The sequence below is a fragment of the Aulonocara sp. 'chitande type north' Nkhata Bay genome, linkage group LG16, assembly GCF_057382095.1.
Source record: "Aulonocara sp. 'chitande type north' Nkhata Bay isolate Kocher_YH1m ecotype deep benthic linkage group LG16, A_spYH_male_GT1.1, whole genome shotgun sequence".
Classification (NCBI taxonomy): Eukaryota; Metazoa; Chordata; class Actinopteri; order Cichliformes; family Cichlidae; genus Aulonocara; species Aulonocara sp. 'chitande type north' Nkhata Bay.
The window spans coordinates 8,389,390-8,414,842 of NC_141359.1; the positions used below are offsets into that span (position 1 = coordinate 8,389,390).

Genomic DNA, 25,453 nt, shown 5'->3' on the forward strand with positions numbered 1-25,453 from the left:
ATTCATTGCTTTCACATTTGATCTGATACTTGCTGCAGAGCTTCATACCGCCTGGTTGCTGGGAGCACTGCACTCAGTCCAAAGGGCAAACAGGAGCCCCAGCTGTGATTAAAAACATATCCGTGATACTAACACTGCGGGTGGACCCATTCCCTGCTAAAACTCAGTAATATTTTGCAATACTAAACCCTGTATGTAAATTAACTCTAGCAGTTTCACTAAAGAACTATTGATGCACATGAGTATAGACAAAAAGCATTTGCATTGCACTGCAGCTGCAAACCTTGAATATGGACACTTACTGTGCAAGTCTGGGTTCGAGATGGCGTTTACAACTAAACTGCTTGATTGCTTTGATCCTGGCTTTGATCTCTTTAATGCTTTTAAATGTGTACATTCCCACAGACACACTCCATACTTTTGTAGTAGTTTTTAGTTTTCCCAGAAGAGTGTAAACTGTCAAAACTATAGAAAACAGGGATCAGTTCAAAATGAGTTGCCATTAAAGATGTTAATATAGTTTTCTCAATTGTGTAATTTAGATAAGGGTTAATGCAAAGCACAAGTGTCAACACAAGCTGTGTATGAGGTATGATCATACAGGTCATATGTAATTATTCCAGGACTCCAAACATTAAAATGGAAGCAGTCCTACAGTCCTGAGACTTCCTGTGTGGCTGTTTGGATCATTCCTTTCTGTCTACCTACACATGCGCCAATACTGGATAACTCCAGTGTTTCAAAACAATGGAAGCTAGATTTGGAGAGCAAAACGGGTGATAAGTGAAAAAGTGTTTTGTGTGTGCTGTATTTTGGCATGCACCACAGTTCACGTTCCCTTTCCCTAAACCCTTGAGGTTACAGGAAAATATGGTGTTGACAGCGTCATCCTGGGGGATGAATTCACAGAGCATAATTAACAAAATTAGGAAAAAACAAGGTGCATATGGACCCTGCAGGCTCTATTGTTGTGTCTTTGGCTTGTAGCCAGAGACAAAGCCCTCATATAAATATATATATTTAAATATATATAAATAAAAGTTGATTTCTCCTTTATCCATCGATTTTCTCCCATTTGTCTGGGACAAGGAGGTAGTAGCCTAAGCAGAGAGGCCCAAATCTCCCTCTGCCAGCAGAGAGATTTCATCTTTCCAGTGTTTCTTGGGTCATCCCAGGTCTTTGCTGGCTTGGAACATCTCGCCCAGGAGATGCCCAAAAGCCATCCTAGTTTCAGCTGGCTCCTTTCGATGTGGAGGAGTAGCGGGTCCATTCTTTGTCCCTCGAGATGACTGAACTATTCATCCCATCTCCAAGAAGAAAGCCAGGTGCTCTTCAGAAAAAACAGTTTCCACTACTTGTATCCACGATTTTAGTCTTTTGGTCACTACCCAAAGCTCGTGATCATAGCCTCAGAATTAGAGGCGCTAATGCACCAGAGTGAACTCGACTCCACCACCTGTTGAAGCCAACAGAACTGAATCATCTGCAGACATGCAAGTGGTCAAAACTTAGAACCTGGTCAGACTTCATGGACCGGTCTCAGAATAGTAGCTGGGCTTGAAATGGTCCAGAGAAACAAGAGACAATGGCATTTTTTATTTGTTTTATTGTTGTTGTTATTGTTATTTTAATGGGCAGAGTCCTGGGACTTCATTGATTATACATGTTTGACTTGAATTAATGACTTTTCAAGCAGGTTTTATTTGATTGTCAGAGAAGAACAGTTAAAATTTCCGGTTTCTGTCTTTTGCTGAGGAAGAAAGCTGAAGAGTGCAGTCTTACCTGGGTTTTTGCATTTATATTGAATTGCCTATTCAGGCTTAAAGCTGCAATAAACTCTCATAGTTTTGCTTTTATTGATATTTACTAAGGCGTCAGGCACCATGGATTACGCAACATAGATTCAGGAATTATTTTATTGTCTTTAGTTTGTGGAGTCCTTTTTTTTTTTTTTTACCCTGAGTGTGCATAACAGCGCTGAAAGCAGACTAATCCTCCCTCTCCAGATGTGGTGTCACAGCTTCACAGATGCTTGTGCTGCACTTGACTCACCCTGTGGACAGCAGCCAGTCACCCACACACACTCCAATCAAGGGCAGTCAGCTGAAACAAGTGGCATCAAACATTTTCAGCGCGCACACGCGCACATACCTGTGACACATCAAATGCATATTTCACACCGTGACAAAACATTTATTACACACAATTACACAATCGCTCTCTCACACACACACACACACACACACACACACACACACACACACACACACACACAGCATTGGAGCTTCGGTGCAGTTTCTTAATGGCCCTGCTGTCAGAGTGAGATTAATGGCCTCCCAAACACCACCATCAGCTTTCATTCTTGTCCACCTTTCTCACCGTCCTCTGTACGGTGCACAGCAGGGGAGCGAAACCTCCAAACGAACCCTCTGTTTCCCAGAGCCGGCCTCATTACGTCCCCGGACCAAAAACAAACATTGCTCATTGTTGTTTGTTCAGATTGTTGTTCCAGCTGATATAGCTGTAAATGACATGATAATGTTTGGTCCCAGACGATTGGGCTTTGGCTGGCTTAACGGGTGGTTCAGAAGCAGCCGCAGGTCAAGCTTACCCCTGCAGTGGGCACAGACGAGTTGACCTTACAACACGAGTTGTCCTAACACATGTAACGTTTCCTGTGACACAAACACCTTTTCACCTTTCTCTCTTTTTCGGTGCATTTCAGTTTGTTTTGGGGGTTTTTTTTATAATAGCTGCAGTGATGTGGAGCCAGGGTGTTCATTTTTTTGACTCTGATCTCTTCACCCCCACATACACTCTGAATCAGCAATATTTCTGTATTTTCCTGTAAGCTCCCGCCCTCCCCTACACACACACACACTTGCACACACACCGACCGTGGCCCTTATGCACCACTTTTTCCCGAATGCCGAGCAGGGATGACGCAGAGCACAGGACGGACGTTTGCTTTTGTCTCTTACTCATCGCTTTGAAGGGTCAGACAAAGTCCTTGAAGTCACTCTGGTTCTCTGGTAAGCCTCAAAACAATCTGCATGATCACACACTACAGTCACTCAGTTGAAAGAGAAGCAGCTTTTCTATCCCACAAGGCATATCACACTTGATTTATAGCTTGCGCCAGTGCTGCATTGTATATTGAAGAAAGAAATTCCTGAACTGTTATGACAAGGGCAATTTAACAGGTTTGGAAAAGCACCAAGTTTGTTTCATGCATCTGTGCACAACAGCACTGAGCACATTCACACAAGCGCTCATCCCTGATCAAACGGCATATTCATAAGATCTTAAGACAAAGCATCTTGTACACTGGGCGATAAATTACTGTGTTATATATATTTAAAAGTTGGTTGTTTTTTTGTTTTTTTATTGTTTTTAAATCTACAAATAAAATGTTTGCTAGTCACTCACTGCTCATGCAACATTAAATGTACCGCTTACATCAAACACGGTTTATTTACAGCAAGCTATACGCTGCAAATTGTGTCTTCTGCTTCTCGATGAAAAAAGGGTTTTTGGTAAAACTGAGATTTGTTGTGATTTACAACGAGGGGTTGATGATCTACTGAAAGTTTCCAGAAGCCTGATCACAGATTGGCTCTAATGACGTTTTTGTTTTAAAACTTGTAACTTTTATTGCATTTAACATATCAGCCATGCTACAGTGTTTTAGTCCAGGACGTTTTTGGAAGGTATTCCCTCCCACTCGTTGCCAGATTTGGTCTCATCAGCCACAACATATTGCCAAAACATTATAACTAAGCTCACATAGCTTTGTGGTTCTGTTTTTCTCATGTGGGTAATCTTTTTTTCCCCCCCCATTGCCACGGCTTCCTTTTGTAATAGATTTTGCCATATTTTCTCCCATCTAATCGTCAGTCCAGGGAAAGATGTACCTTTATAGCCCTTATGCAACACTTGTTCCAAATCCCGAGCAGGAACGACGCACTTGTGTTCTTCCTCTCTGTATACAGCCATTTCATTTGGTGCACCTGCTCAACTGCCTGTCAGTGAGCGTTGGGGCTCAAGAGGTTAAGTGATTGTAAATGAGGCTGTTGGTGCCAGCTTGAAGCAGATGGGCTACAGCAGCAGAAGACCAGACCGAGGGCCACTCCTGTCAACAGGAAACTGTAGTTGCGGTTCACACAGGCTCACCAAAACAGAAACAAACAATTACCTGGTTTGATGAGTCCTGGTTTCTGCTGCAACATGACCAAACGACATGAGTGCATGGATCCATTCTGCCTTGTAACAATAGTTTAGGCTGCTTGTCCAGTGTCAGGGTGTGAGGTTTATTTTCTTGGCAAAATTTATTCTCGTAGTACCAACTGAGCGTTCTTGTCACACCACAGTCTGAGTGCCTTTGCTGACCATGTCCATCCCTTTCCCGCTTCCACCATGACAACGCACCATGTGACAAACCCCATTTCAAACGTGTTGCTTGAACATAACGGTGAGCCTCCACAGTCACCAGATCTCTATCTAAACGAGCGCCTTTGGCATGTGTTGCAACTGGAGATTTGCATCATGGATGTGCAGCTGACAAATCTGCAGCAGCTGTGTGATGCTGTCATGTCAACATGGAGCAAAATCTCTGAGGAAAGTTTCAGTAGAGAAAGTTGTTTTAGTAGAGACAGATTATTTATGACTCTGTTAAAATATTTGTCTTGACTTAATTTGTTTTCATTTTTAAAAGACCCAATAAAAACCCATCAGTGTGGATGTAACCACAATTTTCTTACTTGGAGACAAACACACTCAAACTATACCTTGTGCACAGATCCCTGAGAGTGGAACATGTAGTAAGCAATCAAATATGACTTAACTCTCCTTGCAAACACGATATACTCTTGCTGCCTCGCTTACAGTTTCACCCTCAGCATGCTAGCCGTGCACCCTCTGGCAAACCAGGGTGAAGCAGCAAGACACCAGAGAATTACACGGGTTGGTTGCTTGATTCGCCCAGACAGCTCTGAGCGCGTAATGCTCTGCAATCTCTGCAGAGCATTACGCGCTCAGAGCCAATCTTCTAGGGTTGAAGGTGTTTCTTGAGAAATGTAAGCGTATGTTTTGATTAGATTTAAGAGATGATTTCTTGTTCTTGTCTCATTCATGTGACTGTTTTAGTTGACTGGTTGAAGGAGCTGGGTTTTGTTAGCTGGCCATAGATTCATCAATAATGATTGGAATAAAGGTATGGGGCGATCGTGGCTCAAGAGTTGGGAGTTCGCCTTGTAATCGGAAGGTTGGCGGTTCGAGCCCCAGCTTGGACAGTCTCGGTCGTTGTGTCCTTGGGCAAGACACTTCACCCGTTGCCTACTGGTGGTGGTCAGAGGGCTCGGTGGCGCCAGTGTCCGGCAGCCTCGCCTCTGTCAGTGCGCCCCAGGGTGGCTGTGGCTACAATGTAGCTTGCCATCACCAGTGTGTGAATGTGTGCGTGAATGGGTGGATGACTGGATATGTAAAGCGCTTTGGGGTCCTTAGGGACTAGAAAAGCGCTATATAAATACAGGCCATTTACCATTTAAAGGGGTATGTTTACCACTGTGTTGCATCACCTGCTGTTTTAGCAACACTATAGGAATGAGAAAGCTTGGTCTGTGTGGAGACCAGCTGTTTTAGTTTTGAAAACAAAATGTTAAGCCATCGTCCCTACAGGATATCTTTTGTTTTCTTTTTTTATTTTATTGCGCGGCACTTTTTCTGTACTGCATCTCGGATACAGTACTATTATGGATGGTGAGCTACTCTGACGGTTTGTGTCTTTAAATGGAGTGACACAGATGCTGATATGTAGTACTCTTTGCTTCCAGAAATGGTCCTGAGCCCATATCAGTTTAATGCACTGCCTGAGGGCCCAAAGGTCTCAGTCAATACTTATTAAGCTTTCCAAATTCCTTCAATCTTTTATTTATTTATTTTGGTGATGTAGGCAATAAAATCTGCACACTTTGTGAAACATTGCTTTTGAATTGCTCCCATCTTTACCTCTGAAGTACTCAGCCTCTCAAGGTTGCCATTTTTTTTCAGTAGCCAGTCAAGTAAAAACAATGTTAACTAATTAATATTTTTAAAATTATTTTCAAATCCTTTCGTTCTGATTTGAGTTATGTTTAAATGGCACACTTTGTCCTTTAACCTCCTAAGACCCGAACTCTTCCATGGCATGCATTTTTAATTTCTCTTTGATATTTGGGCTGATTGGGACCTGATGAATGTAAAAACAAAGAATCATCGGATTTTTTTTTTTTTTTTTTTTTTTTTACCCGATGTTTGTTTCTAAGAAAAATGAGAGCCACATATGAGGATATTCGTTTTCAATTTGTATAAAACAGAGGCAGTATAATGTCCTCGTAGGTGGATATCAGGCACTTGGAGAGCAAAATTGAGTATTTTGGTCTAGACAACCCAAAATGTGATGTCCACATATGTGGACGCCGGGTCCTAGGAGGTTAATGTTGTTCTCTGTGCCTTATCTTGATTATAATGAGCACATGTTCCTGTAAAATACAGATATTCTTATATCTAAATAGCCGCTTCTGAGGGATTATTTAAAACGTATTCAGGGCTAGGTTGAACTGAAACACTAGCAGATGTTGTTATTTTGTTGATTTTTCTTTTTCTCCATTTGCTGTCTAATCCTTCCGTCAGTCAGCCTCTAATGTGCATTTTTTAACTCTTTAGGGTGTGGCCACTGCAAGAAAATGAAGCCAGAGTACGATGAAGCTGCTGAAATACTCAACAAGGGTGCAGATGTAAGTCTCTCGACCTTTCTTTGTTTGTTTACAGCATGCATATCTACAGGCCTGTGTGCTTCATATCTCAGACTCTACTGAGCACACACCGTCATGTGTCATTAGCAGATCATAATAATCCCTCTTTTTTGGCTTTAAGGCTTTTGGCCGTTGCAGCTTGACACGCTGGTCAGCCTGTCCAACAGCCCAGCTTTTGATGTGTTTCTGATTAGTGGGCCGTGTTACTCACCTCTCCTCTCCCCCCATTCTGTCCTCAGTGGTAATCTAACACTCCCCAGCCAGGGGCAGGGCCTATAAAACTGTAGCCTGGTGACTGTAGCAATTATCTCACCCGTGAACGTCCCCCCGGCCCGGCGCTTGGACCTTGTCCTTGTGGCTTTCTGCCCAGCACTGGAGGTCAATGGGAAAAGCCTGCACATTATCTAATTCGAATGGACGGGAGCCACTGTCACCCTGAGCTCTTTAGACCCAGCGTATCATTATTTTTCCCCCCTTGTTTTTCTGCTAATGTTACTGATGTTTCTAATGCAGTGATTTTTTTTTTTATACACAGATGGCGTAATCTTTTTCCCAATGTAGCTGGTGTCATCAGATAGGCTAGACTGAGTGACCATTTATGCTCTAATTGAAGAGATTAGTCTATAGATCTTATTTTACCAGTGCCCTGTCTGCTTTTGTAACGTCTGCAGAGTCCGGGTGTTTTGGCAGCAGTGGATGCCACGGTGCATAAGGCTGTGTCGGATCGCTTCAAGATCTCTGGTTTCCCAACGGTTAAGTACTTCGAGAAAGGTGAAGAGAAGTACACGCTGCCACAGCTGCGAAACAAAGACAAGATCATCGAGTTCATGCACAAGTGAGTCTGACGCTTAACCGACAGCTTGATCGCTTCAAAAGTTGAGCAGTTAAGTGAAGCACTGATTGGCCGTAGCACCGGCTTTTCAAGACTTCCTCCCACTGTGAGAGAATAATCTTTGGAAAGGGTCAAAAAGTAATGGACTTGCAATGACATCAGTCCAGCTGTGGCATCTGCAGGCTCCATAAAGTCATAGTCTGCAATCACAGGTCAGCAGACATAATTTTATATCAGGCTGACATAAAGTGTGACTCAGTGTGAGTTCCATTATATCACCGGTAGTTACATAGTAAGCTTTTATTCATTTATTCCTTGGCCCACAAAATAAAGACAAAATCTTGGTAGAAACTGTATTTATGTTACCTTTTCTACAGTAAATCTGAGGCAATTTCCCCTTCCCTGGAGTGCACGTAATATTTTCACTTTATTTCATCCCCCGCAGTCCACAGGCGCCTCCTCCACCGGAGCAGTCTTGGGAGGAGAAACCCTCCAGCGTCAGCCATCTTGGGTCGGAGGATTTCCGAGAGGCTCTGAAGAAGAAAAAGCACGCTCTGGTCATGTTCTACGCTCCCTGTAAGTGTCTTTAATACTAAAATCAACTCCTTTCAGCATCTGCGAACAAAATCAGAAGGAAGCTCTTACACAAACATCTGGAATGGCTGAAAGCCTCATCTGTAACTGGCAGCTTTCGCAAGCTCTTGTATTTCATCTGCTCGGGCTGTTGTGATGAAAATATCAAACGTCTGTGAAGCTGTCGCAGCCGCGTGCGATCGCAGCTTCGTCCTCTTGAACTCTGTGCGATCGTAGCCTGGACTTCAACCAGCGTGCATACGTAACTCTGAGCTTCTTGCCAAACCTCGTCATTGGGCAGTATATAAAAAAGCCACACCTAAGCCACAGGGAGACTGAGTCATATTACTAAAAGAAATATGAACAAATCACTTTTCCACCTTTTTATATTTTCAGCCCTGAGAAACAGACAAACAACAGATTAGTGACTGGACTTCCATGAAAGAAAAGGCAGAAATCTCTGTTTTCGACACGCTTCATATGTGTCCTCATGCAAAACACAGGAGGAATACAGATTAGGAAGGCTAATTATCAATACACACAGACTCACACATGCACCTCTGTCCCTGTTAGGGAGGTTTTTTTGGCCCTTTTTCTGCCCTTTGTTTCTGATGAGGGCTTCAAAGCATGCGACAGGGCACAGCAGTCAGGCTGCTTCCTCTTCTGGGCCCTTTGGTGCTTCCCTCTACAAAGAGATGCTCCAGATGTACATCAGGCCGCGTCAACCTGCCGCCCTCCCAACTCGTCCGCCCCATCTGCACCTTGCTCGCTGGTGTCTTATTAGTGAAGGAGCTTGTGCTAATGGAGCATTTGATGAGATACAGCTGCTTTCTAAAACATCAAGGCTGGAAACGCTTCAGACAGAACAATCGATATAATTTTAGCAGAGGCTTGGGCTATTATCCTTTAGCCTCAAATCTGCATAATTGAACCCTAAACTAAAATTAAATGCTGGAACATCATCTTTGTCTCCTTTCGCATGCGTTCTGTGTTAAATTAAAGCATTTTCTGATTCACTGAATACCCATTTGTTGGCCCTCTGTATACTGTTGATCGGCCAGTTTGAGACATAACACTTTGGCGCGTTTAATGTTCTTTTTTTTCTTTTTTTTCCTTCCGTACTTTCCACGATTCATCGGACTAAGGGGAGATATTCAAATCCAGGCTGTTACAGCGCATCCACAGGGCGGTTACTTTGCATTCATCAACCCTCGATTTCACTCAGATTCACTCTGTCTGCGATGGTAATTATGAGAAAGAGGAGTTTAAATGTGCAGGTACAGTCAAGAAATGAGAACTGCAGGAATCATTATCAACTCAAAGTCATTTTTTACCTGTTTTTTGATGACCGAAGGTACAGTAAAATATAAAGGCTGAAAAATTCCTGTACTTGCCATGCAGAGCAAAACCCCGTTCCTTTCTTCAGTTTAACTGCTAATTTAAGGCAGTCTCTAAGCTGCACCAGGGAGCTGCCTGATCAGCCTCCTGTTTCCTTCTGTGAGGGAAAGACGCGGACAACGATTGTATTTTTGATACACCAGTTTCAAAATTGCGACAGGACATTTACAGGTTTAAAGGCCATTTAATGTTGCAGCTAAAAGGGTAATTCAGCAGGAAATGGGTTGTGAGCGGTGCTGAATGCTCTCTTAGGGAGACTGCTCTGAAAGGGTTGGCAAATGTGTACTTGCACAGTTGACATATAATCGAATTGAGAGAGAGTTATGTGTGCGTGCGCGCGTGTGTGTGTGTGTGTGTTTGTGTCTATGATGCCTGTGGACATACGTAGTCAGATATACCCACTTGCAGCCTGTGAAAGAAATCTTAATAGTGCAGCTTATAGTGATATTTTATTTTCTTCTTCCCACTTGTGATGTCAGTTTGCCAGATAGATTTCCTTCTGCATTATGACAATAATCAAACTGTATATAAAGGATGGACTTGGCTTCTAGCTCTGAAAAGTGAAGCCATTGTGAAAGTGGAAATTGACTGGACTGAAAAAAGCGGCCGGCGAGTCTGGTTCATTGAAAGCAAAAGACAAAAACAAAATGATAGCTCAAGACTTTTGCACATTATTGTACTGTATATTTTTTCTAATCGTAAGCATGGGTACAAAAGAAGTCTGAGTTATAGAGAAGTCTGTAGAAAAATGAGCCTCGGGTTCATTTGATGAGTTCAAATAGTTTTGGGTGAGTTTAAAGTTAGAATTTAAGTCATTACTTTGAAATTGTATTTATTAAGAAAAATGTTTATTTTGTAAATTACACGCCTTAATAGAAGGGCTTTCCTAATGGCGCCTACGTCCATCTTTGAAATACAGTCTGTGACCTGAACACAAGTGACATCCATGGGGGAAAAAGGCCTTTGCTGCTTTTGTCTAAAAGAGCATCTTATCCCTGTCCAGCACCTTTGAAAAGAAATGGAACACCATCGGGCCTTGTTACCTAAAATCCTTCTCTGGCCTCTAGTTTTGTGGCCAAATTGGAGAAACATCCCCTGCAGCCCCTTGCAAATATTTGTAATGAAAAGCCTGAAACCAGAAAACTGTTGCAGCAAAAGATTCATGGCCTTGGGGGAAAGCATGTTCAAGCAGGTTCTCCCATCATTTTTCAGTGACTGAAAATCCATTTATTGAGTTAGATGACTCAGATGTTTAGCTAACCGTAATATCTCCTGATCATTCAGCCGGGTGTAGGGACTGTATCCGCAGTTGGCCGACAACTCATGTCCCAAACGTACCATCAGAATTTGCTCTGGAGAGTCGATTGGACAACTGCCACAGCCTTATGTAGACCTTCAAAAAGTAACAAATTCTTTTAAGCATATTGTTCATTATGCTTCAGGGTTTAATTAGCTTTTAACCCTAACTCGGCACATGAAAGTGTCTTGCTAGTCACCCACTGCCAAGCTGCTTTCTTCTTCATGGGCAATTTATTTGTCACCACAAGGGGTATCCTTGCCTTTTCTTATTTCCAAAAGGGGCAAAGGGTTGTTTTTAATTAACAGAAGAAGGACTGCATACTTGACATTATCAACAAAAGATTAAAGCAAATGAGCTAAGAAAACGTCACATTTCAGCAGAAACTGAGAAGAAAAGTTGTCAGAACAGCAAACAGTCTCCCAGTACAAAAAGTCATCACTCTTTTATTAATGCACTGCAGCTAGAGTTGGAAAGGCTTCCTCCTCCTGGTCAGCTCTGTGGACAGTTAATCATCCTGCCTCCACCTACAGAAAACAAAAGAGCTGTCTATAAATGTGCTCTGTAGGTATTGGCATACTGTATATGGAGTGCTGTTGGAGTACAGAGTCGGGGAGGTAGCGTTTATGATGCCAATAAATAGATCTACAGTCTCTCATAATATAAAAGTGACCTTGTTAGTAACCGGCAGTATATACTTGCATGTGTTCTGTGTCGTCTTTCGGTATAATTCTCCGTTTAGGGCATGAAGCTCGGTTTTGCGGTGCAAATGTATGATGATAATAGATATAGTTGTGATAACAGCCCATCTGCTTGTTCTTTTCCAGGGTGTCCACACTGTAAAAACGCTGTCCCCCACTTCACCACCGCAGCAGAGCTCTTCAAAGAGGATCGCAAGGTTCGTGTTGCTTTTTCACATACTCACTTAGATATGTGATTACTGGCTCTGATGGCGGCGCAAAGATGCCTCTAACTGGAGCTGTGCTTACAGTAAACATCACGGTTTTAGGTAATCGGCTCACAGTTAGAAGATCGGTATTGATTTGAATAAATATTGATTTGAAACCTTTCCGCGCAGTGTTCAGGCTAAAGTTAAAAAAGACAAATAAAACAAATTCTAGCTGCTTTTTTATCTTGTTTTGCTGTATCGTGTCTTTCACAACAAATAAAATAGTTATTTTAAAAGTAATGGAACAAAAGACGCAGATTTAGACCAACAAGGGACCTGATGTTGCAGAAACAAAATATTACAAATGACATAACGTATTTCCACCGTGGTCTTGACAGGCCGTAATCCTGTGTGTCTGCTTTATTACAGTCTTTCGTGACAGGCTGTAGTCATTACTAGATCTAATTTCTTCCAGGTTCTATTCAGTTACACTCAGGCTCAAAGCTTATCACTGTGAAATTATTAAGATCTTGTTTGTTTGCTTGTATTTTCCATCTTTAGGTTAGAAATGATTTCTTTCTTTCTTTCATTTATTGTGTTTGTGTTAAGCGTTCCCTGGACATACACAATATATCCACTCACCAGCCACTTCATTAGGTACACCTGCTCAGCTGCTCATTAATGCAAATATTTAATCACCAAATGTAAAACAAGCGTCAGAGAGGAGAAAGAGGGTTATTTAGGTGACTCTGAATGTGGCATGGTTGTTGGTGTCAGATAAGCTGGTTGAACCTTGAAGCAGATGGGATATTTTCCTTGCAAACCTTTGGCCACATAGTACCAGCTGAGCTTTGTTCAAATGCCACAGCCTGCCTGAGTGTTGTTGCTGATCATATCTATCTGTCTATGTGCGCAGTGCACGCATTTTCTGAAATCTCAAATCATCTGAAATCAGTTACTTGAACATGATAATGAAACCTGATCCCACCTGGCTCTAGAATGGTGTGCCTACTAAAGTGTCTGTTAAGTATTATCGGGAGGGGAGGGGGGGATATGTCACATTTTGGGAATTCTTTTCCAAAGTGGACCACATAAGTTGCACTTTAAAGATCTGAATATGTTTGAAATGTTCAGACATCATCATGATTCACATTAATTTATCCTCTGTAGTCTTCACAGATGCTTTTTTTGTATTTTCTTACAGCTTGAAAGGTGTTAGTTATAAAAACAAAAGAACGAGCATTTGCAGAGTAAATGCATTTGCATATTTGATGCAAAGTTATCAGAAAGTCTTTCGATTGTCGTTAACTTGAGAATTCACATCTTTAAAATGGTAAATGGCCTGTATTTGAATAGCGCTTTTACTAGTCCCTAAGGACCCCAAAGCGCTGAAAGTCCTCTCGCCCCATTCCTAATAATTGTTTTCATGTCTCACACAGGAATAACTGGTAATTGGCTTCCACCTATAGAAGGCTTTTGACCTTAGTTGGTTTTTACATAGTGTTTGACAAGCGCACTCAGAACAGTAGCAGAGGAGCTGTAACTTAGGGTTCAGTGTCTCCACTCCACTCCAGTCCACTCCAGTTTGACCATTTAGATGAAGCACCACACTGTTGCATCAAATTTTCTGCAGGCTTGGGGTTTGGAGGTTAATGGAGGTTCATGTAGTGGCAACAGGACACACTCACGCTCATCCTCCATCATCCCCACTCCCTCTCGTTACTTACCCTCAGGGACTCATGTCCTGACACCCTCCCACTCTTGCTCATTTCTGTTAATACCCTCTGACTGCAGGGCTTATTTCCAAACCTCTTAAACCACAACTGTGTGACTCACTCTCTTGCTCTCTCTCCCTTTCAAACATGCAGGAATTTTGGACACGTGTCAGGCAGCGCTCGAAGCTAAAGTATCAGATTGAAGTGACAAAAAAAACCCATCTAATTGCTGCCTTATCATTTGTGAAGTCTCATCAAAATGCTTAATGCTGAATAGCTGTTGTTCCAGTATTTCTCGGACCGTGTTGCTGTCTCAGTTGTTTGGAATTTTTCTAAATCAATGTCAGATGGTGTCCTCAGCAACTTAGCCATCTATTTTTCTGAGGCAATTCTTTGTAACATTTCTCAATAACATTAATCTTCAACAGATGAAAATGAAAATGCTTTAAACCTTTTTTTTTTTTTTTTTCCTTGGGAAATTTGGATATCAGCTGCAACTGTAACACATCATTTCATTTATTCATTTCTGCAGAAACTCACACTCGCTTCCTTCATTTCTAAATACTGAAGTAGATCTGTGCATTTATAAATAACCATAATTTCAGTCAGATCGAATGGTCAATGCCCGACAAGCCAAAATAATAGAGCTGAATATTTAAAAAGAGGTTTGTGTGGTTTTAAAAGTTGATGGATTTAACCCTTAAAAATGTATATTTAAATTTAGCCATAAATCTGTTTAAATTAATCTTTTCTTGCACTTCCGCTGCTTTTAGTGATTGAGTTTATTTTTTTTGAAAAAAGGATCATGTATAATAACATAAATGTTACCATTTGATGCATTGTATCAGAGTTAGCTAGAAGCTCATTTACATCTGCAGTTGCTTGGCAGATTACATGCAGAAGGTTTTCTGCTTCTTTAGCCCAACTGCTTCGAGGTCTGCTGCTGTTTTCAGATCCCTCACTTTAAGACTCTTGCATTTACTTTTCAATTCCAGTAACTTTTTGTTTGCACCTTGTAAGATTTTATCTTGTAAGGTAACAACGATTCTTAAATTTTCCATCAAGAAACACACAACATTGATAACCTGACCACATACTACAATATTTACTTTATATTTTAAGCAAGACTTTCGCAACAGCCAGAAATGTACTATGAGACTCAGTATTTGGGACCACAACCTTAAAGCAGATCCTTCACGCTTTTTCTTATTTTCTGTCATATACACTCACCAGCCACCTCACTAGACTGACCTGTTAAACTGCTTGTTAATGTAAATCTCTAAAGACATGGAGACACAACAACCTGCTGAAGTTCAAATCAGAATCTCCACAGAAAGGTGATTTAAATAACTCTGAACATGACCCACCATGTGTGGCACCAACACAGTAACTTAAAAAACGTCTTGTTGAGACCAAGGCCAAAGTTTTTTGTAGGCTAGAGCAGCAGAAGACCACACAAAGTACCACTGTCCACTAAAAACAGGAAACAAAGGCTACAATTCGGCAGTAGAAGACTGGATAAAAGTTGTTTGGTGTGATGAGTCTGTTTCTGCTGCACCATTCAGATGGTTTGAATTTGAAAGCATCAGTCCTCTCTGCCTTGCATCAACAGTTCAGGCTGCTGCTGGTGGTGCTACGATGTAACAGTGTGGTGGATAGCTTCTTGTCCATTTGGGGACCCTGAATATGAATTTACCACTGTCTCTGACCATGTCCATCCCCTATGACCACAGTGAAACCATCTCCTGATTGCTGCTTCCAGCAGGACAATGCTCCATGTTATAAAGCTCAAGTCATCTCAAACTGGTTTTGCGAACTGACATTGAGTTCGTTGTCGTCAAATGGCCTCCACAGTCACCAGATCCAATCTTCCAATAGAGCACCTTTGGAATGTGCTGGAATGTTGTTGATTCCAGAGGGCGGAGAAGAATAGCCAGACTTCATCAAGCTGAGGTGAAGGCAATAGAAATTCGAATAACTACTCATTACAATCAAGTTATGCACAAGATAGGCTGGTTCTAACCTTGTTAAAGTTCAAAGTAGATGGCCTACAACACCAAGTTCCACTCCTGTTAGCTAAGATCAGCAAACTGAGGCTAAAGATTGCACAGGCTCACTAAAATTTGACAACAGAAGATTGGAAAAATAGAGGGAGGAAAAAAAAGGCATCATGTCAAAGCTCAGAGCATTTCAAACTGGTTTCTTGACCATGACAATGAATTCACTGTCCTGAAATGGCTTCCACAGTCACCAGATCCCAATCCAATCGAGCACTTGTGTAATGTGGTGGAGCGAGACAGTATGTGCTTCTTGGGTCTCATTGGCAGAGATGGACTTAATTCTGTCATCTCTGGGAGCTGAGCAGGCCACACCAACCTGCAGTTCAGACTTTCTTGGGGCATCATTTAGAACAAAGAGGGTGGCCTTAAAAGAAGAGAGACTGAAGTGTCATTATTGAGACAGTTGGAGCTGCACTCAGGTCCATTGGAAGACTGATTTAGCAAAGCAGGATATGAACATAACAAATCCACTTTAAGTTGCTTTAAACCATACCTTGAGTTTCGAGGTTATGATGAAAGTAGCACAAGCTGCATAATCAGGGGACCTGCATTCGTGTGGAAGTCACACAGATGCACAGTTTTAAGATGTATTTCCCTCTTGTCGTTCCCCCAGTGGCCAGAGGAGATTTGAAGTTTTGTTTGAACAGGACTAAATCTGCATAGTGGGTACTTGTGTTTACTTGGCAGTTCTCTCTGTTTATCAAGACAAGCCCCAGTGTATTATGCCAGACCGGTGTTGATCACAGTCTATTAACTGCCCTTGCCTCATTTACCAAAGACTAACACGGGCTTAGCTGCAAGCTTTGAAGACACAAACAATTAAAACTCCACATTCTGCTGTATATCAGCATGGGAGCCGTGTACAGGGTTTGTTCCATGCTGTTCTGTCTTTTCTCCAAATTCCAATCAATACCAGCGTTAAAGGTGCACATGGGCTGGAACAGCACTGCGATGAGAACACAGTTTCATTAGGGAATTTAAGGATTTGCTTAATATAACCTACCCTGTGGCTGCTACTGTACTGGTAAAATCATAGAGAAGCACACTGGTTCGTCTTGACCACAGCGCTGCAGAAATCAAGATTTCCCCGTGGAGCTTTTGACCTCTGCTGGCGCTTTGCAGTTGTTTTTGTATGCATGGCTCCCTGTTAGGGGTTCTGCGCACATCAATGAGGAGCTGTATATGCTCCAATCTACACAAACTACCAATGATGTCAACCTCTTTCAGTCACCAACAGGTGGTGGTAATGTGTGGAGATGTGATGCAATGCTCGAGCAACAACGGGGAATGAGTTTGGCTTTTGTGTTTTTCTGTATTTATCTGCAGGAAATTTGTTTCATCTTTTGAACACTTTGTTAAGTTCAATGCCTTGTTCTCTTGCTATGTTAATTCACTAGTTTCCTGCTTATTATTAGTCTATAACCCAGTCAGAAGTAAATACAGGAGAATTGCTGATACTGATACCTATGAAAGCCTGTTTCCATCACTAAAAAAAAGTATCAATAACTTGAAATTTCTTATTATCCGGAAGGATATGGCGCAGGAGAATGCACACTCAAAACCAGATCGCAAGAAATTGGCGCTTTCGAGAGTACATTTGCTGATATGTGATTGATTTAGCTAATAACACAAGGATTTCATCATTTGTGAAGTCACGCTGAAAATAATCAGCAATTTGTGCAATCATGACTGGATGTAATACTGGTAGCTTAGCTGTAGCATTTGTAGCTGAGGGCTTCAGCTTCCGGGTAACAAGGAAATGACGTCATTCCCGTAGATTACAGATTGGCAGCGCTAACTTGAAATTTCGAGTTAATAAGTCGAAATTGGCTTCCATAGAGATACCTTTAACCAATTGTGTGTGAATGTGTGTGTGAATGGGTGGATGACTGAATGTAGTGTAAAGCGCTTTGGGGTCCTATGGACTAGAAAAGCGCTATACAAATGCAGGCCATTTACCATTTACCATTTAAGTCAGCTTATGTAGGGGAGAGCAATGTGTCAGGATTTATGTGATGGTTTGCAAATTCCAAGCACATTTTAATGACCACTGAATCACTGTGATTTGTACTTTACACAATATTTAGTTAACCCAACACACCTTTCAGCTTTTCATGTATTTTGAACGTTCATATGTCAATGAACAATATTCTTCACTCTCATTGGTAGTCCCTTCAGTCACTCCTCATTGAAGTCATACAGTCTGTGGTCTGTAGCTGCCACGTCACTGCAAATCACCTCCAGTGTGTGCACAGCTGTAGTAACTTGTATATTAGTTCTTTGTAAAATTTGTTTTTTATTACCATAAGGCAGAGAAGACCTTTTATAGGTGTTTATGTTTTTATATTTTATCTTAATCATACTGAGTTTACGTGTAATAAAATGTACAATGTAAATAAAAGTGCTATTGCCAGTCCCCATTACTCAGTTGATGCTTGTGTTGCAGCTACAATAAATCAAAGACGTGGTGTGTTACAGTAACCCCTTCAGTGCTGTGTCACTCCTTAATATGAGCTAATGTATTCCTTGAGGTGGTTTCAGTCCAGCGTATGCAGATCCATGTTAGATATTACAAGCACAGGTACTTTGTTGTTAGAACAGAGGTAGCTCTGAGTGTAGCTGTACCTCTCGGTTTGACGCTGGTAGAGATACTAGGCCAAATGGTAATATGCTGCCCCCTAAAATTTCACTATCCAGCCAATAATATGATGTGGGGTCCTCTGTCACTTGAAGATGAATCAATAACGGAATTGGCTGAGGACCTTTTGAAGAACAACAGCTCTACGACTTCATTTTCTCCTGTCAATTCACGGCAACTCTGATTGATTGCACAGGGATGAGCATTTGGAGGGAGCCTGTAGTTACATTATACCCCTCATTGCAGCTACAGTGCCATCTCTAATGCTGCTGCTGCTTAAAGCACACTCTATGTATCTCAAATTGCCCTAACTTAAAGGTGGTTAAAGATTTCACAATTAAAAAAAGAAAAACACGTAGTGCTCAAGATCTTGTGGTAAATTGCCCAGGTATACAAAGAAGAGGGTAATTTTTGGTGGTTTCACCTTAATTTCTGTTGACTATTGTGCCTTTCCAAAGGTGATGCACCTCACTCTTGCTGAATATGCACAGCTTGCAAGTCCATGAAATACTCTTGTTGTGGGAGCACAGTGAAGAACAGCTTAATACACTTGATTAACAGACCAGAGAAGAATATCCCTTTATAGGCTCTCTCTTGTCTCATATGCGCTCCATTTGCTCCCTATCTTCGCTTTTTTATTTGCCCGTGTCTATTCTGGTGATGCAGATGAAGTCGACATTCTGCTGCATTGTACCCATTTTAGCGATTTGTTGGCAATTATGCAGATTTTCTGTCACTTGAGTATTTATATTTGCATACAAAACAAGGTGCATGTGTCTTGTAATTAGGACAAGAAAGTTTTCGAGTCGTTTGCGGTGCGGCATAAGTGTCAAATATTTCTCCTTCCGCAGCATGTCTGTCATTTCCACGTTTGGCTCGGGCAGACAGATAGACAGCGAGCGATTATTTGATGGTGACAAGTTCAATGTGGAGCACTCAGCACCCTGAGAGAGGGTGACATTTCTGCTGTCCAAAAGGACATGCTAAGTGAGCCATGTATCAGTGAGGCAGCATTTACGCCTCATTGGGACAGCTTGTCACTAATCGATGCAACAGCCACGCAACATAAATCTCGCTTGTTGTTTTTATGCTCGCTGATTGTTGTTGGGGGGCTTTTTTTTTTTTTTTTTGCACCACCCACATAAACAGACCAATGCGTAAGTCACTTTTATGCCTCCATCCCGGTGACAGCTGTAGCCTAAGGCATTATGTTTTCTCAATGCCCCCCCCCCCAATCCAGCCAGCCAGCCAGCCATCACCATGAATGTGATACATTATTGTGCTTAAAGGTCAGGACCCTCATGGCCCTTCCCTTCTTGTGAATATGATGATCTTGTCAATGTCAACTCAAGGATGAGCTGAAAAAAAAAAGAAAGATCACAAAATGTGTTTTTGGCAGGTACTGAACTATTGCCATGCTAATTAGCTTAGCATGCTAATGCTAAGCATTTTCACAGATAATGGCACGACTCTTACATTACATTACATTTTACATTATGCCATGCCTTTGCCAAACTTATCTGTAGTTATAGCTTGAAACCATCATTTAGTGGTCATAATTTAAGAAATGGGGACCGTGTTGAGTCTTGTGCATGTCCCAAGCACCTCAAAATATAATGTTGTGTAAAAGTCTTAATCCGTCCCTCATTTCTTTGTATTTTGCTTCCAAGCAGCCAGACCGTCTTGATATTTTTAAAGTAGTCTTGAGCAGTAGGTCTTTCAAAGTTTTTATTTAGACATTGGCTGCTTTTTCACTTATTTTCAGACGAGTTCTTGAACTTGACCATTTTCAGAGGATTGTTTTTCTTAAATCTGACCTATGAATCAATGAAACACAAAAATGAACCTAACCAGTGTTTGTCTACATTACATCTGTACATTACACCTTATACAATGTTTTACATACATTGTATCTTTTGGCACTCTGTTACTATCAGCCTGTGGTAATTTTGTTTCTATTTCTTTAGCTGAAACTAAGAAGAATGCCAAAGATAACACAGTTTGATAGACATAAAATAGTATTTTCAACAAGGGGAATCTCAAAAGGCTATCAGGTAAAAATCTGGTGTATTTCAGCATGTTGTGCAGTGTGTCCTTAAGAAAACTGACAAAGCCGTCATGAAGTGAAGTGGTTGGCTGGGGCCTTTCTGTGTGAAGTTTACATGTTCTCCCCATGCTGGTATGGGTTTTCTCCAGGTAAACTTTCCTCCCAGTCCAAAGACATATTGGTATTTCTTTCTGTTAGCCCTACGATAGATGGGTGATCTGTCGCCCTTTGACAGCTGGGGTAGGTTCCAGCTCACCCACACCCCTGAGTAAGATGTGTGGATAGCTGGATGGCTGGCAGGGGGGGAAATCCAGCAAAGACCTGACACGGGACTTGAGAGATGCATCCACTGCTCACTTGAACCCTTGTCAGAAATGGTCTCAGTGGAAGTTTAGCTCTCAAGAAGCCATTTATAAGAAAGGGAAATGGGGAGAAAAGGTTGAGGCGTGGCAAATTACACGAGAACTGGACTGAAAATCAGAAGTAACACATCTTATGGAGTGATAAATCAAATTTGAAATTATTGGTTCAAATTATTATCAATATGCTGTGTTGAAGAATAAAGGGGAGCATATCAAATACTGACCGTCAAGCTCATTAGAACTGTACAGAATCAGTTTTTCTTCAATCTGTTTATGTTTACACACGTCTCAATAAATTGCTTCACCTGTTTCCTTATTTTCCTAGCAAATACAAAGAAATGAGAGTTGGCACAGTAGTGCTGTAGCTGTGTCCTCATTTGCATTCCTGTAATATTCTTCACCTTTTTAATAGTAGCAATGTACAGACTTGTGATAAAGTTTGTTTCATCTGAAAATATACCGAGTTCTTAAGATCCACTGAAACAAAAGCTAACTGGCCATAAAATGGAAATGCATCGTGCGAATTCAAATAATTGTCATAGTGATAATAAAATAACAATAAATGGGAAGAATGCACCAGGAATAATAGAAGTAACACATAAACTACCTTGACTGTTTAATGAATGTCTGCGTTAAACCTATTAACTATTAAAGATAATGACTGCAGTTTTTGAAATTCATACTACAGTAAAGTTTCCTCGAATGTAGCTCAAAAGGAGATTTTCTGAGAAGGTTATGTATTCTTATGTACTAATTATGTCTCGGTAGGAAGTTTATTTAACAAGCTTATTACACAGCAGCCGTTTGACAGAAAATAGAAAGAAGAATCAGGTGTTACAAATCAAAATGGTAAATGGCCTGTATTTATATAGCGCTTTACTAGTCCCTAAGGACCCCAAAGCGCTTTACATATCCAGTCATCCACCCATTCACACACTGGTGATGGCAAGCTACATTGTAGCCACAGCCACCCTGGGGCGCACTGACAGAGGCGAGGCTGCCGGACACTGGCGCCACCGGGCCCTCTGACCACCACCAGTAGGCAACGGGTGAAGTGTCTTGCCCAAGGACACAACGACCGAGACTGTCCAAGCCGGGGCTCGAACCGGCAACCTTCCGATTACAAGGCGAACTCCCAACTCTTGAGCCACGATTGAGCCAAATCAAATTAATGAAGCCTCCGTTGTATATAAGCACGGAGCCTCAGTTAATGTGATTGGTCACGTCTGTGTTTCCTTGCTATTTTATGTCAGAATGGGTGCTGTGAAATGGGTCTGTTAGTTGGAGAAAACTTTTTACGACAAAAAAATAATATTTTCAGATTATTTACACACTCATCTAATTAAGGCACAGTCCCAAGCGCCTCATCTGAATACGGCAGGGTGCCAAGCGCCTTTAAAATCTTGTGAATTTAAAGCATGTTTTATTATGCGCACTGAAAGTGAATGCGCAATTGCCTGTTTCAGATCGTGTACGCAGCTGTGGACTGCACTAAAGGACAGAACCACGAGCTTTGCAAGCAGGAAGGGGTGGAGGGCTACCCAACATTCAACTACTACAACTATGGCAAGTTTGTGGAGAAGTACAATGGAGATCGAGGGGTAAGTGATTGGAGGCGGTTTATGATGTTGCAGTGAATGAACGTTCAGTGATGATCTGCATAGGGGGGGGAAAAGTACCCAATTATCAGAGAAACCAATAACCGCCAACAATTGTGTGGATTACAGTTGGATGGGGAAGGTTGTGAACTTTGTTTTTTAATATGTGCTAAAATATCATATTCCACAGATGTCCTGAGAGATAGATGAGAAGCATTTGTTACAACAGCAGATGATTACCGTCCATCTGTCCTGCACACCATCTTGAAGGAATTTATTCTTTCATGCAGAATGCATTAAACTGTTGGATGAGCTACGTGCCTCGGATCCCTCAGCATTTCTGTTGGCCTGAGTCAGGACTTTGGCTTCGTCATCCCAAGATGCTATCAGTGTGCGTGTCGCACGTCCTGACGTTTCTCCTTAGAATCTGCTGATAATTTTCAGAATCGATTGCTCCATCAATGATGATAAGCTGTCCTGGCCCAGATGCGGCTAAACAGGCCGATCCATAATGTTCCCATCCCCACAGTGTTTGCAGTTGGGATCGAGTTCTCATGCTGAATCCCTCCATAGTGGATTCAGGAGGATTAACATTAGCAAATGTTAGAAAAGCTGTTCCCTGTCTCACACCTTACTTTTACTCTTATTTATTGCCCTACTGTTCTTAAAAGAAGGGCAACAATTTTGTTGTGTGCCGTAACTCTTTAGAGATGGTTCTGTAATCTTTTCCACCATCACACGTATTAACAACTGCTTTCTGAGGTCTTCAGAAATCTCCTTTATTCTTGATTTGTGTCCTCAAACGTGTCATAACGAGCGCTCTTTAAATAAAAACACACCCGACTCAAATCTCAGTCATGGTTGATTTGTAATCCTCGTCATCCCATCGATAGAAAACACCCGAATATCCCATTCAGATTAATCCTAGAGGTCACATACATTTAATATTAGATGATTATTCTCAATATGTAAATGACCAAATCTAACATTTTAACTTAAGTGACCAACTTAGATTCTGTTTATCTCCTTCTCAAAGTGATGTGTTTACTGAGGTTATGTATTAGGTTCACATGTGTGCAGAAATATAGAAAATCTCAGATCACAAACTATTTCTGAGACTGCGTTTAGATCAGGGATGTCGAATTTTACATTGTGGACCACATGCAGCCCACGTTAATGTTAAGCAAGCTGGAACAGTGACACTAGATAATAACATATTTACATGATAAATGCATAAAACTGGAGATAAGGTCAAAGTACAATTTATAGAAAATATCCATTTTTTTTTTCTTTTGGACTCGCTGTCTAAAAACTGACATTTCTATAGCAGATGGTCATTGAATTGTTTATCCACTACTTAATTACTTTGGTGTAGTATGTAAAGAAGGGATGGGGGTATCAATAGGAAAAGCTGTTAATCTTGAAATAAAAATCTGTTCACTCGCTCACTTTGCATTTCTCACAGACGTCTGGTCGGCTGGATTGGAGTCTGCCGAGTCGATTCTGACCCTCAGGCCTTGTGTTTGAGATGCGTGATTTAGATAGTTCAGCTGGTTCAGAAATTAGAACAGGATTGAAAGTAGAGGAGAAAAAGATGCATCATTAATGCTGTTATTTCTTCACTCCAGCTGTTGCAGTTCTTCTCCCTGTGTCAGAAACTCAGAAACGACCTCCGAGATGTTGTTCAGTGACGGGGGGGTGGGTTGGCTTTACTTTTTCCACACCTTGCCTCCCTCCCCCTGCCTGTGGACAGACTGCCATTCTTGGCCTGAAATCATGTGTCAACTGAATTATTTATAGCATCAAATGGTTCAGAGCTCAGTCCAGCTCAACTCAACCGTACGTGGAGAATTATCTGCGGGCAGCAGCAGAAAACACTGTGCAGCCTGACCTCAAGCACAGTGGCGGTATTTACATTTTGTCCTCCCCCTCAGCACCATCAGGTGAAGATGAGGTTTATCCACAGGACTGCCTGAGAACTTGCTTCAAGTTGAGAAATATGCTGTGGTGATTGTTACTTTCCTTGTCTTCACAGGAGGCAGGCTTCACGGGTTTCATGCGCAGCTTAAGAGGACGCGACCAGGAGAAGGTTGTCAAGCGGAAGGAGGAGCTCTGAGAGAAGCATGCGGGGAGTGGGGGGGCGGCGTGGGGTGGGGGGGCAATGCACTGTGACCCTTGAGCCTGGCAAAGGGCCCTTTCAGCACTGACGGGGGAGACTCGACAACCTCAGCGAAAGGCTATTTTTTTATACCGTGGTGACTCCGTTTGTAATAATACCAGAGTACTTGCTGTCAGACCAACCACTTGAGACTATTGTTTTTCACGGATGTTCTGATGGGAAGAAAATACACAGACGAGGAAAAAAAGAAAAGGTTTTCTTGTTTTTGCCCAACCACTGTGACTGAATATGTGAAAAGCTACACCCTATACTGTATCTATGCAATACTGCCCCATGCTTAGCTCTGCAGGGGTTTGTGTGACTGTCAGACCACCATGGTGGTGGACCGGTGGTGGGCATCAGTATCTAACGGTGGAGGTTGCACTGTCCCAATGGGTCCTAATCCAGCCCCATCAACCCTGTTCTGTCTCTAAAAGAGACAAATGCTGATTATTGACATACACCTTTTGGTTTCAGTGATTTGGGGGGTTTTTTAGCTTTTTTTTTTTTTGTTTGTTCTTCTTGTTCTTGTTGTTGTACAGAACCTTCACGTCTGCAGAACAATTTGAAATATTGATTATTTTTTCACATCATTTGGAAAGTAACGGCATTTTAACACCACCACTAAAAAAAAAAGAAAGAAAAGAACCTAAAGCTTGTACAGTGAAATGTGAGGTGCTCCAGTGAGTAGTGTAGGTTTGTTAAATTGGTGAAATCACAGCTAAAGGATCAGTATTCTGTGTGGGTGTGCACTATCATGATTGATTTTTGCTTTTAGAAAGGAGTTTTTGTTTGCCCCCAAACTGTGGCCTTACAGATGTAAAAATATAAAATGTCTGGAATTGCAGAAATATAATAAGTGGAAGAGATTCAGAGGCCTGGTGCCCTTGTAACTCTCTCATGAAATGACCAAGTAAAGGAGAATGAGGGTGGGGGGGAGGGAACACAACAGAACATGAAATGCCAAATATTACTGCAAGCTGCCCTTCAGAGTTTCACAGTTCATACTTTTCCAAATCTTATTATTAATCTTATCATTCACAGCTGGAGTGACTTTACCTCTTGCTCCTTCATTAATTGTTAATAATGGGAGAG

General features: G+C 41.6%; 1 protein-coding gene across 1 annotated transcript in view; it reads left to right on the forward strand.

Annotated features, from left to right (window-relative positions):
* Window positions 1-24,333, forward strand: part of pdia5 (protein disulfide isomerase family A, member 5) — a 72,690-nt gene extending 48,357 nt beyond the window's left edge. The window contains exons 12-17 of the mRNA XM_086266694.1: window positions 6,703-6,773; window positions 7,463-7,626; window positions 8,069-8,199; window positions 11,719-11,789; window positions 22,069-22,203; window positions 24,236-24,333. Coding sequence (XP_086122820.1) covers window positions 6,703-6,773; window positions 7,463-7,626; window positions 8,069-8,199; window positions 11,719-11,789; window positions 22,069-22,203; window positions 24,236-24,316 — 653 coding nt within the window. The 3' untranslated portion in view covers window positions 24,317-24,333. The remainder of the gene's footprint in view (window positions 1-6,702; window positions 6,774-7,462; window positions 7,627-8,068; window positions 8,200-11,718; window positions 11,790-22,068; window positions 22,204-24,235) is intronic.
* The last annotated feature ends 1,120 nt before the right edge of the window (window positions 24,334-25,453 follow it).